At 43.3% G+C, this 13203-nt stretch overlaps 1 protein-coding gene across 1 annotated transcript in view; it reads left to right on the forward strand.

Annotated features, from left to right (window-relative positions):
* Positions 1-13203, forward strand: part of LOC115361315 (neuronal acetylcholine receptor subunit alpha-7) — a 49770-nt gene that overhangs the window by 11896 nt on the left and 24671 nt on the right. The window contains exons 3-4 of the mRNA XM_030054728.1: positions 1808-1852; positions 12257-12366. Coding sequence (XP_029910588.1) covers positions 1808-1852; positions 12257-12366 — 155 coding nt within the window. The remainder of the gene's footprint in view (positions 1-1807; positions 1853-12256; positions 12367-13203) is intronic.

Consider the following 13203-nt stretch of genomic DNA (forward strand, 5'->3'; position numbering starts at 1 on the left):
TCGCTTCATCATTTTTGCCCTCACTACCCTCGTGCCTCGCTCTCTCAGTTTGATGCATTTCAATCAAAATGTCAGCTGATGCTAAATCCATCAGAGAGAGGGGGGTGGTTTTATTTGATGAGGGGGCGGGGCCACTCAAGAGTCTGGCTGTTTGATTGGCCGAGGTTTTTATCTGCAGCTCCTGGTTGCCATGAAGATGATCTCATTTGTCCGGAGCGTAGTTTGAAGCAGCTGCACGTTGATTCAGGGAAAACGAGCGCACACGGTGTAAAAGTCATTTTCAGTGTTCCCGTGCGGTTTGAACACCTGGCCCCGCCCCGCTCGGCCTGGCCCCGCCCCGCTTGGCTCCGCCCTGCCCCGCCCTGCCCCGCTCAGCGTTTCACTCTCGCTCGGCGGCGTGCAGGAGGGAGGCTCTCAGTAACTGATTGTTTATCAGCCTGATTGAACGGCAGCTGTGTGGCTGCAGGATTTCACAGCTGTTTGTGTTTCGCCTCGTCGCTCCCGGCTTTCATATCTGGACCAGCGGCTCCTCGCTCTCTGATTGGCCGGTCTGCGTCTCCCAGGTGAGGCGTGAGCCTGACGGAGGAGAACAGCCGAACTCCCGTTTGCTCCTCTGACTCCTGTTCTGGTTGTGTTTCTGCGCTCGTCAACACACACACACACACACACACACACACACACACACACACACACTAACTGCGTCACGCCAGCCACCTGCCTCTCCGTGCTGCCTTCAGGTTCAGAAGGCGGTCAGTTCATCAGCGGGTGTCGCCCTTTTTCTGCTCGGTGACCCCAAAACAGAAATCCGATCAGGACTCTGCTCTCAGGCTGCGTGATGCCGCCGCCGCAGCTCGTTTGATTATTCATCGTCAGAGGAGGAGAAGCTGCAAACTGTTCAGCGTTTCACAAGAACATTAAAGCAAAAATGAGAGAAAATTCAGGTTTAGGGATGTTTACGTATCTGCTGTCGCATCAAATATCACACAAACATCAACACCCCAAAAGTGTCGTGCATCCTGCATCACTGATCTAATCTTCCTTTACAAGAAAAAAATATTTTATTTATCACCTTAATATGGAAGTGTAATGCTTTCACTGGAGGAAAAAAGGGCTGATTTTTTTTCCCCATGAAAACTGCTTTTGGAAATCTGAGATAATTATCGTGTTAGTTCAGAAAAACAAGACCGATTTCTTTTCCCGTGCAAACTTTTCTCTGAATTCTGAGATAATCATCTCATTAATTCAGAAAAACAGGGCGTATTATTATTGTGTTTTTCATGAAAACTGTCCTTTGCATTCTGAGATAAGAGAGCAGATTTTTTTTTCCTCCAAACTTTTGTATTTATTTCTGCCTCCGCGGCTTAATGACCGAATAACAAAGAAACAAATAAATCAAAGGACAAAACCGCCATGAGACATTATAATCCATCCACAGCTCCGTGTCTCGTCCCTCACGTCGTCGCGTTCACCTCATGTGGCTTCACCTCGAACGCCCCCTGGCCGCCGCAGGGCCGCCGCCAGCTCACCGCAGGACGCTCGGCCGGCGCTGAGCCGAGCGCCGCCAACAAACTCGCTACCTGAGAAGGAATTAAAAGGCCGGACATTCATCAAAGTGACGGCGCTCATATTCATCCCCTCCTCCGCTGGCAGGCCCCCCCGCTCAAGACAAATTACAAAGGTTGAAAACGGAGAGCGGGCAGAGAGACTTTTATCCGTTTCCATGGTGACAGAGGAGATTTTCAGTGGGTTTGTGGACAAACTGGACAGTGATTGGCTTTGTTTTTCTGTGTTTTTTGTGTGTTGGCAGGATGAGAAGAACCAGGTCCTGACCACCAACATCTGGCTGCAGCTGGTGAGCATCAGCACCTTCACTCCTGCTGCTCGTCTGTCTGTCTGGCAAAACGCTGATTTATAACATTTCTAATTCTGATTTTAATGTGTCTAACTGGACCTGAATGGAGCCTTGACCTTGAATGGATATCCAACACACACACACACACACACACACACAAGTTTCTGTTCATCCTCTTTGTCCTTTTTTCATCATACAAGCACATTTTATTGTCAAATTATTATTAATTATCCCCCCTGTGATGAATTATCCCCCCAGTCAGAGTGCATGACCTCTCGTAGGCTCGTAGTCCAAGAACTGATTTCATGATGTGAACCGTTTTCTGTAGAGCCTCGTCTGCTGGGAACACACTCCTCGTCCATATCAGAGACTAAAACTAAGCTTTCTTCTTAAAAAGCTACTAAAACAAAAGCTGGTGAATTTCCTAAAGAAATTAATGGGATTTTTCTGTCTCAGAATTTTTTTTACCGTTGTTATTTTTTGGCTTTTTCTTGTTGCATGTCCAATACTTGTGTTTTTGTTTTCATTGTAGGTTCATATTTTTGTTTCATATATCAATCAATCAATTAATCAATAAAATTTTATTTATATAGGACCTTTCAAACAAATGCATGATATTCAAGGTGCTTTACATCCTGATTGACAAATAAGCATAAAATAAGAAGTAAAAGGACTAGGAGACTTATGCACACTCATAAAATATGGTTAATTTAAAAAAATAAAATAAAAGATCAAGAAATAAGAGTAATCAGACAAGAGAGTGAATAAAAAGATTTAAAACAATAAAAACACAGCAATAAAATATAGATAGAAAGATAGATAGATAGATGATAGATAGATAGATAGACAGATAGATAGATAGATAGATAGATAGATAGACAGATAGATAGATAGACAGATAGATAGATAGATAGATAGATAGATAGATAGATAGACAGATAGATAGATAGATAGATAGATAGATAGATAGATAGATAGACAGATAGATAGATAGATAGACAGACAGACAGATAGATAGATAGATAGATAGATAGATAGATAGATAGATAGATAGATAGATAGAAAGCAATATATAGAAGTTATTTTACTTATTCACTGATCTTTACATTTGGCTTGTTTTGTCTTCTTGTGTTCTTGATTCAGTGCAACTTTCATTATTGGTTGTTTTTCTTGTTGCTTAATTCTTGCGTGGACCTCAGGAAAACTAGAAACCGCTTTCCGGAGTCTAATGGGCATCCAGATGTAGAATAAAGAATAAAAAGTAAAGAATGAAGCTGGAGTTTTGGGATGGAGCCGGCTGTGTGAGGCACACAGTTCTCAGCAGAAACACACAGGGAAAATGATCTGCTTACAGTCATGTTGACGGTGTACCAACATTACATAACCCTTCACTAACATCTGTATCTGCAGAATATGTGCAGGCATGAAAAAAAAATCAAACTATTTTTGCAGTTGCATGGAGAAAGTGGAGGCTTGGTCTCAGCTCGCAGCCGCCCGTCAGCTTTAAGGAGGAGGAAGCGTCGAGCCGGTTGGCCAGAATTCCCCCTGGACCCGAACGCAGCCTCCCTCCTCTGTCTGCCGCTCAACAATAGGCCTACTAAAGCGGAGCTACATTAAGGAAATTAAAGCCGTCCCGTCGCCAGCCGTTACAGATGGTCCTGTTTGTGCCGGCCGGGCCGAGGGGACGGTGTCTAAATTGACTCTTGGAGGAGGGGAGGAAGTGAAGTAAACACTGATAATGAATGGAGGCCTGCAGCCAAATAATCCCATCTTCCTTCAGCTTTGCTCCCGAAGGGTCTGGATGGATTGGAGAGCTCCAGCGTTGTGCTTGACCCAGATAAGTTTACTGTGAGTGGAGAATTTAAAAAAAAAAAAAAAAAAAAAACTATCCAGCAAGCAGCGTTCAGGGACCCAAATTTTCTGTTTCCCCAAATACTTCCTCTGCTTCGCCGCTCGCTCTCCTCCTGGAGTTTGGAGTTTCCTCTGTCCGCCGGTTTGGCGGCTGCAGGCCCGAGCTCTCGGCACTTTGAGGCTTCACACTTTAAAATAGCGACTCTTGATTCGTCTTTGTTCTTTTTAAGCGAGCTGAACGTGCCGCTCCACGGAAAGCTGCTCCCCTTCTGCTGTTTGCCGGCCGGGACAGACTGGGTGTGAATGTCACAGCGAACGGAGAATGTGGGAATTCATTAGCGGCTTCCTAAACCCATTTCATGCAGCTGTCCAAATTTAATTAGGTTTCATATCAGCTCCTATGGAATGTGTGTTTGTCGAGTAACGAAGCGCTAATCCAGCCTAATCTGCCCCTCTCGGATGGAAAGGTTGGTTCATCCCCGGAGACTCGGCGTTACCTTTCCACAGCCGCCCTCCCAGGACCGACTACTCTTTGTGCTTAATTTAATTTGGAGCTCGCCTGCCTTCGTCGTGCTGCTGGAGCCGCTGTTCCTCTGGTGCCGGGGATTAATGTCTGTAAGGAAGAGGAAGCATTTCCACACGAGGAGCCGTGCGGGCTTTATAATGTCAAGATGTGCTACTGTAGCTCTGGAACTTTTTTTTTTTTTTTTCCCTCCTCAGCAAACGGAAAACTTTAACTAGCCTGGAGAATAAAAACAACCTAAATAAAATCATGGTGTCATAGCGGAGCTGTCCTGCTGGGGGATTTATGTCTCATGGCACACAGCTTGTGAGGAACTTTGCTCCAAAATGAGATCTCCACCGGCTGGGGGAAGAAAAACAATACTAATGACATTAAAGTAAAGCTCAGATTATATAAGCCAACATGAGGCATGACAGCTCGGGAATAGGAAACATCAGAATTGGGACAAGAGTGAGACTGGGATGCAATTTGGAATAATGACACTGGTCCTTTGAAAAATCATCAGCATATACATTTGAAATCCTGTTATAGAGCATATCCAACATGAGAATTAGACATCATTTCTTTGTGGAAGTGACGTCCATGCTCTTGCCTTTGGACTCGGTTGTACATCTTTTGACAGACGACTCCCACCTTTCCGTTATAGAAAAAACATGTCAATAAGGAGAAACAGTCGCAGAACCACGTTGGAAACCTCGTGATATTTCAAGAACTCACCTTTCTTACCTGAAACTGTCATCAAGAGTCAACGATACACGACCAAATGTGATTTGCATCCGATTTGACCATTTTCACACGATTGAATTATCAGTCGTAATCCCTCCTTCAGGTTTGTGTTTGTGCTCCACTGCACCCTCTAGTGGGCCAGAGGTCGTTGTCACCTATTCTTGTCATCACTCTGTCTTAACCAATCAGATTAGACCCAGGAGCCAGACGTACCGTGATGTAGCGTAAACACCAACGCAGTCGGCGGTGTCAGGAGCTGTTTGGGATGTTGGATGGCTCGGTCAAACGTAGCTTCACTCCACAGACCTGGGAAAACCTTTTTATTAACCATTTGATTTTCCTAAACTTAACCACCATGACAAACCTTTTCCTAACCTTAACCAAGCAGCCAGCGAAAGCTAATAAAAGTGGCTAAAGCTAATGTTGGATCGGTTAAAGCAGACTGACAGCAGGAACAGAGGATAACAGCCTTCTGCTTCTCCATCACAGTGGTGCTCAAATGGGGGTATGTGTGGTACTGCAGGGGGTATATGAGTTTTTTTTTTTATGTTAATTTAAACAATAATAATAATAATACACATGGATAATTCCTAAAATAATCAGCCTATGCTATAATAAGTTCAATAAAAATGTAAATGTAGGTTTGATAAAGCATATTTTTCATATTTCAGTTTTCCCGCTGGGTTTCCTGAAGGCGTCAGATGTGTGTGTTTGTGGTACAAAAAAAAAAAAAAAAATGAGAACCACAGCATTAAAAGGTGCAGGAGGGACCTACTGACCCAGACCTGCGGGGGGATTATAACTGATCACATCCATTCAACGATCAGGAGCAATTTAAATCTGACCGCTAAAACTCTTCTACCTACATCAGGATGCTCTTTCTGTGTGGGTTTTGTTATTCTGTTGGTTGGTTGAGGGAAAGGAACGGGGGTAGATGATTAAACAATCAAGATGCACTTGGCAGACTGTTGTGTTATCTGTAATATGTTAATGTGGCCATAAAAAATAAATGATAAAAAGTAAAGCTTAGCTTAACACATTTAAATTATATTAGCTCCATAAATCATCTACCTAACAACACTGTTAAAAATCCATTTCTGAACTGCTCACAGCTTCGTATCAAGTACCTTTTTATTTTTTTTTTAATGTAGAGTTGGAATGAATCCCGTCTCATTTTGCCTCCGTGCTCCAGGCTCTGGATTTCCTCCAGCGGCGCTGCCAGAGTCGCAGCACTTTTTGCAGCCTGAGCTCCCGGCGCTCACACACTTCATTTGCATACACAGAGAATCAGTCACAGTGCTGTCACTGCGCTAAATCACTGTCAGCTCACACAGTCTCCTATCAAAGTGCCGGCATGTGCAAACTGTGTGCACAACAAATCTGCTGGTACAGCTGACATTTCTTTTTTTTTTTTTTTTTTTTTTTTGCTGCACTCACAATGACTCAGACTGAGATCCAGTCACCTTGAGTCAAACTGCAAATCAAATCCCATGTTTACTTTTCACACTGAAAGCGATGAAGTCTGATGACATCACGTCGGGACGCGTCCTGACGGGATCTGACAGTGACACAAACACAGGAACCAGAGACGTTGCAGAGTGGGAGTTTGCTTATTCTGTGATTTTATTTCAAGTTTCTGCTGTGTGAGACAGTCACAGTGGAGAGAGACAGGAGAGACGGGGCAGAGAGACAGGACAACATGCAGGGTCTGGGGCAGATTTGAACCAAGGACCCTGCAGTTTAGCCTTAGAATTACAAAATAAGTGGTACCACCTTATTTTGTGGTGCTATTTTTTTTTTTTTTTTTTTTTCAGAAATGAGTGAGCGCCTCTCTGTGGCGGCTAACATCACGTAGCTGGAGTTACAACATTTTCAGTCTCCACCCACGCCTCTCGTTTTGCTCAGGTTCATGTAATTTGAGCTGAAAAACATCATAAAGAAACAAGATAAGATGCGTTTACCTGGGCCCTAATATTTCACTAATAATCAGATTATCAGCCCAGTCGGAATAAAAATGCCTCATGTAACCGCCTCAATCAGAATACACCAGACCAGTCTAGCCCGATCAGAAGGAATTTTCAATCAGGTTGAAAGGACTGGTGTTAACCTTTGATAATCTGTTCAATAGGAAAATATTAGTGCCTAATAACCATGTAATGGCTTCATCTGACTGTTTCTTTCTACCTGAAATAAATCTGTTCTTTCTGCGTGTTTGCCCCCATGTGTCTGATACAACTTCTTTGTTGTAAAAGTTAAATTTTTTAAAGGATTGTTGAACACCTCCGTGGTCAAAAGGCTGGAAACCACAAGTTTTTCAAACAAGTTGTTGGAAAAGACGAACGAAGGCAGAATCCACTGAACCGTCGAGCAAATCAAAACCTGAAGGCTGCCTGTTACAAGAATAAAAGTCCAAACCAGCCAGCCAGGTTTTATTTTTACAGTCTGATGGACGACCTGATGGGGGCGCCGCCACTTGACAACATGACCTAACCTGGATTATATTTATATTTCCAGCAGATTAGACGCCTCCCAGCAGGCGAAGCCACATTGTGCAGGTTAAAAAATTTATACTCCGATAAAATTTTTTGACGCATGTAAACCGTCCATGTAAACAGTGAGGATCAGGCTGAAGAAATATAGCGCAGAGAACCGACCGAGCGTCAGGAAGGGAGCTGATTGGCTGGGAGAGCACCGGGGGCGGGGCAGGGCTAACGGGACAAACACAGAGCGGGGCAGAAACGAACAAAAACACAAGGAGAGACGGAAAAAAGCAAAGGAAGAGGGAAAAACACGACACATGATCCACCGTCCTCACTAAATATCTTCATCTGGATCAGTTTGCAGTCGGACTCTCAGCTATATTCTCTTTCTCCTCTCCATACCTGCATGTGTGTGTGTGTGTGTGTGTGTGTGTGATCAGCGCTGCGAGCCCCGTCTTGGCCGTCACACTGAGTCTCAGAAGGAAACAGCAGGGATGTGGCTAAATCCTGAACCGTAAATAGATCCTGTGACGCAGAACGCCTTTGCTTTAACGCCGGCTGCTGTAGCTGAACTGAACTCGAAAACTCGAAACAACCGGCCAGCAGAGCAGCCACACTCAGATCAGCCCCCTCATCGGCCTCAGGAGCTGCAGATCGAGACGCAGCACCGCACAATGCAGCTGTCATCAGCGGCGCATTAGCGAGCCACCTGCTGCGGCCGTGATGGAAACCTCTTTTAAATAAGAGTCAAGTCTGCAGAGCTGATGCCCACGCCGTCAAAAAAAAAAGACCTTAAAACTCACTTTGTCTCATCTCCAGTGTTAAAATCTTATAAATAAATAAATAAAATAAATAAATAAAAATTAAAAATACCAGAATGTCCGTCAAGCCGGAAATCGGGCACCACGCCGGAGTACTTTAAGCCCTGATTATCTCATCCCACTGGCAGATTTTTGCACCTCGTTCCAAGAAAAACAGGCTTGTAAAACTGAAAGTGACACTGAATGACCTCAGATGGATGTATTTTTGCAGTGCGGGGGGGGGGGGGGGGGGGGGGGGGGGGTACCAGTGTTAAATTCAATTTAGTTTTAGTCTTAGTCTTGTGTCAAATGAGTTTTAGTCATATTTAGTCAACTTGTATTCTTTTTTGTTTCGTCACTTTTTAGTCAACAAAAAGTCTTGGCATTTTAGTCTAGTTTTAGTCGAAGAAAATCCAAAGTATTTTAGTCTAGTTTTAGTCAATAGTCTTTTTTTAGTCTTTGACCTGCATCATGCTGGCTTTTTTATTTAACAATATGTTAAATTAATATTATTATTTTAAAAATGTAACTTACTTATCAAACAGACCTAACAATTCAGCTACCAATGAATGAGCAGTAGTATGCATGTGATAACATAGATTGAAAAATAAGCCGAAGTGATACCTCTTCTCTGAATAGACAAGCTAAGCCAGTGTGCTGCTGTTAGCCAGTGAAAATAGAGCAGAGTGGCAACTCTTCACTTTGTTACACAATCTATGTCAGTGCGCTGCTGTTTTAACTTTGTTCTCGCCGCGCTACGCTTCAGACAGCGCGGTGGGTGTGTGCTCCTCAGTCACACACACACACACACACACACACACACACACACACACACACACACACACACACACTGGCATGAGCACACAGCAGCGCAGGAGGAGAAACACTAACGCGCATCCAATGAATGCACTTTTTGGATTGTAATTTAAAAGTCTATGACGAAAAAGAAAAATCTCGGTTCTCCCGATGTACAGTCCGGGCCTGTCTTACACCATTGGACGATATGCAGCGTTGCGTTCAAGTGCAACTCCAAAAAGGAGGACAAATAAGCGTCCGGACAAGGCATTTAAATTCCGGACTGTCCGGCCTAAATCCGGACGTATGGCCACCCTAACTCTGTCTGCGGTGCCTCCGTGCTTTCAGCCTCGTTTCGTAGCTAACGACGCCTGAGACGCTGCGCAGGAATCTGTCCTGCAAAAATCACGAATGTCACTGGGCTGTGAACCTGTGAGGTCATTCACACACACACACACACACACACACACACACACACATGCCTGCACACACTGATCCTTCACTCCCCTTTCAATCATTTTACAAGAAAATATTTAGACATTTACATAGGTTTGTAGGGGAGATGATTTTTCAAATGACATGATTTCTTTCACTAATTGATATTATGGGCTGTAACGGTTCAATAAACCCACGGCTCGGTTTGCTCTGCAGCTTTTGGGTCACGATCTCGGCTCAGTTTGTTTTGTACATCAAAGAGGAAAAGCTCTAGCATTTCTAATCTTTCTCTGTATCTTGTTGTTTTTGCAAAAATACCTTTTTTCATTCAAATATTTGCGATAACAATATAAAAACAGCAGATATTCTCTCAAAGGCAAAAGTAGAATATATTCATGAATTCATCGCTAACTGTGTGGAGAGATGTTTGTAACTCTGCACTTTGAAACTCGGCACAAACTCTCTGAGATTTTCTGAGATCATAAAGTTGCAAATTTCCAAGAAAAAAAAAACTCAGAAGACCAGTTTGTTCTCCTCCTGTGGGATCCAGTCTGAAGGAAATCCTGCTGGTCTGAGTCCAGAACCCCAACCTCCTCCTCAGCATCTGGACTCTGAAGAGACGTTGCTGTGACTTGGGCCGATTCAGGAGAAAACAATCTGCTGATTCTGGGCTCAGATCAGCAGGATCTCCTTGTTCCTGTAGGATCTGCTGAGGGGATCAGCTGCAGGCCTGAGACACAATTTGCGTTTTTTTTTCTCATAAATTTGTGAGTATTTTCTTGTAAAAATTTACAACTTTAATCTCAGAAATTCAGAATTTTCCCTCTAAACATTACCACCCGCTTCCCCAGCTCTATAATTTCAAAAACAATCGATATCTGTGTGCAGCACCGTGTGGTGTAGATACCTGGTGACCTTTGACCTGTGCGTGTTGGAAAGAAAACAGAGACGGGAAAACAAAAAGAAGACGTCTCTCCGAGGCGTTTACATCCCCGCTGAGCAGAGACGCCGAGCAGGAATCTGTGTGTTAATCAGCAGCTTCTGTTGCTCTGATTAGCTCCTCGCACTCATGGAGACAATCAGCTGAACGTGTGTGTGTGTGTGTGTGTGTGTGTGTGTGTGACAGTCGTGATAGGCTGCGCTGCCTTAATTGGCTGAATCGTGGTTTTATTATTAGTCCTGCATGTAAACCTGCTCGCTGCTTCATGCCGAGCCGCTGACGTGGCACTAATTAATAATTCACTTTGTGGGATTTTTCTTTGTTAATGTTTTTTTTTTTTTTTTTTTTTTCCAGCATATTTTAAGTCTTGAATAACTTTTGTTTTCCGGACATGAACTTCAGACAGCAGTGTGTGGTTTCGGGGATCTTCCTCGCTGTGTTTCTTCTCACTCCCATGAGGATTCGTGTCGGCTGCAAGTAGCTAAACAAAGCTCGGAGGAGGCCGTCCCACCTCGAGCCTCAGACCGGCGGCTCCCCACGCCGAGCGTCCCGCCGCGAGTCGGACACGAGTGCAGACCCTCCTCCTCCTCTCTCTGTGTTTGTTAGGATTCGTTTTTCTCTCCGGCTGTGGTCGTGTTAAAAAAAAAAAGGCTTTTGTTTCTAAGCTCAGATGGTTGTTCAGTCACATAAACAGGAAGAAATCTAACCTAAATAATAAACTTTATAAACGCTGATGAACATTAAAACTGGCTGAGTCAGAGGTGGCTGGGAACAGACTTTGTCCCAGTGGGATTAACACACTCACCTGTGTGTGCTCCTCCAACCGGACGTGAACCTTTTTCAGTGTTTCTCATCCTGTTGCAGGCCTGGTCCCAAATCAGTGTCTCCCTGACAACAACAAATCAGAATTAAAAAATAATAATAATTTCTAAAGCTGGTGGTGAAGAAGGTAAAAAAAAAATGCACCATGTGAGCCAAATGAATTTATACTGATGCCCACAGGACAGTGGGACACAGCGCCCCCTAGGAAAACCAACTGCTTCTGCAAATCTTTCATCCCCTCTGCTGTTAAGATACTTAACGAGCATTTTAATAAGTTTTTTTTTTTGACCTGTAACTGTCAACTTTGTCTGATTTTTGTATGTCTGAGACGGTCGTGTAAGCTGCAACAAACTGCCCTTGCACAGATTAATAAAGTTAACTCAATCTCAATCTCAATCTCAATCCGGCAGCAGCTCCTGGTTTACATCAGGGCTGTCAGACTCAGATCAGGGAGTGGAGCCACATTCGTTGAAATGAAACGTCCACAGGGGCCAGATTATTTTTTGCTATCATCAATATGATGCCAGCTGACACATGGATATTTTAGGTTCCTCTCTGATTTATTATTTTAAATCAATCAAATCAATTTGAGAAACTGCATGCTGGCTCATGAAAATAACATAATGTAGAATTACATGAAACAAGCAGGTTTTTTTCCATTTACCTCCCACAAGATAATAAAATAACTGCTCTTTCCATCTTTCTGGAAAATTCTCCATTCTGTGTCGACCTTTTGCTTGATAGCCAATAGATAGTTTGTAGTGTTGGGTCTAATAAATTAATCATAAGTTATTGTTATTGATCATGAATTATAGTTTATTATAGAAACTCTTATTTTCCTCAATAACTGGATGCAACTACTTCAATTAAAACGTATTTACTTTAAAAATATGTTGGTTTGTTTTTTCTGCTTTCCCTCTAAAACGCCTCGGTGTCCGGATGAGACGAGCTCACGGGCCGTATCTCTGACATCTCTGGTATATGTTCAATGCTAATTTGTGTGTGTGTGTGTGTGTGTGTGTGTGTGTGCAGTACTGGACAGACTACTACCTGCAGTGGAACATGTCCGACTATCCAGGTGTGACCAACGTCAGGTTCCCCGACAGCCAGATCTGGAGGCCGGACATCCTGCTGTACAACAGGTGGGAACACACACACACACACACACACACACACACACACACACACACACACACCGACACAAACGTACCAGACCGTGAAGTGAAATTCCCGCTTTGTTCGTCCTCCCTCCACCCAAAAAGTCGAAATTAAACTGCATTTAACAGGCAGCAGAGTCATCCTCGCTCACTGCAGCCTCATTTTAATCCAGATTATTGAATTAATCCAGCAGGTCTGAGAGGGTCGGGTTCTCCGCTCAGGTGGATAAATCGACCTGTGATATTTCTGTGGTTTTCCTGCAGTAACTGCAACAGGCACATACGCACGGCCGCTATAATATTCCTGTGGTTTTCCTACAGTAACTCTGTCACGTCTGGGCTTAGCAATAATTATTTAATCACGCTGACGCAGGAAACTTAAGATCTGAATTTTATATGGAAAAAAAAACTATTTGTATTTACATATTTCAGAGAACCCCCACATTTCTTGCATCATGTTTTTAGGGGAGCTCAAGGGGAGTTTTCATTGATTCAGCCACTTTTTCATTTTTCATTGAGTCATTGAGTTCATTGAATTAAAACCTTTGTCAAGCTGTTTTTTTTTTTTTTGTTTATTTGTTTGTTTTGTTTTGGGTTTTTTTTGTTACTTCTTGTATATAGTTATATATGAGCCCTGCTTGAAGTGACAATTAATGTGAAGGATCAATGTAAAGGAAACTATTCTGCCTAAAAAAAAGCATCGTCCAATGTGAAAATACATGGTGCCTATTAAAAAATGTTCAGGACTAATATTACCCCGGGCTGCTTTTGACGACTGCCTTCTTATTTATTTCCAGATTAAATGCCAGAAGAGATATTTAA

This window comes from Myripristis murdjan, chromosome 6 (assembly GCF_902150065.1).
Source record: "Myripristis murdjan chromosome 6, fMyrMur1.1, whole genome shotgun sequence".
In the NCBI taxonomy this organism is placed as follows: Eukaryota; Metazoa; Chordata; class Actinopteri; order Holocentriformes; family Holocentridae; genus Myripristis; species Myripristis murdjan.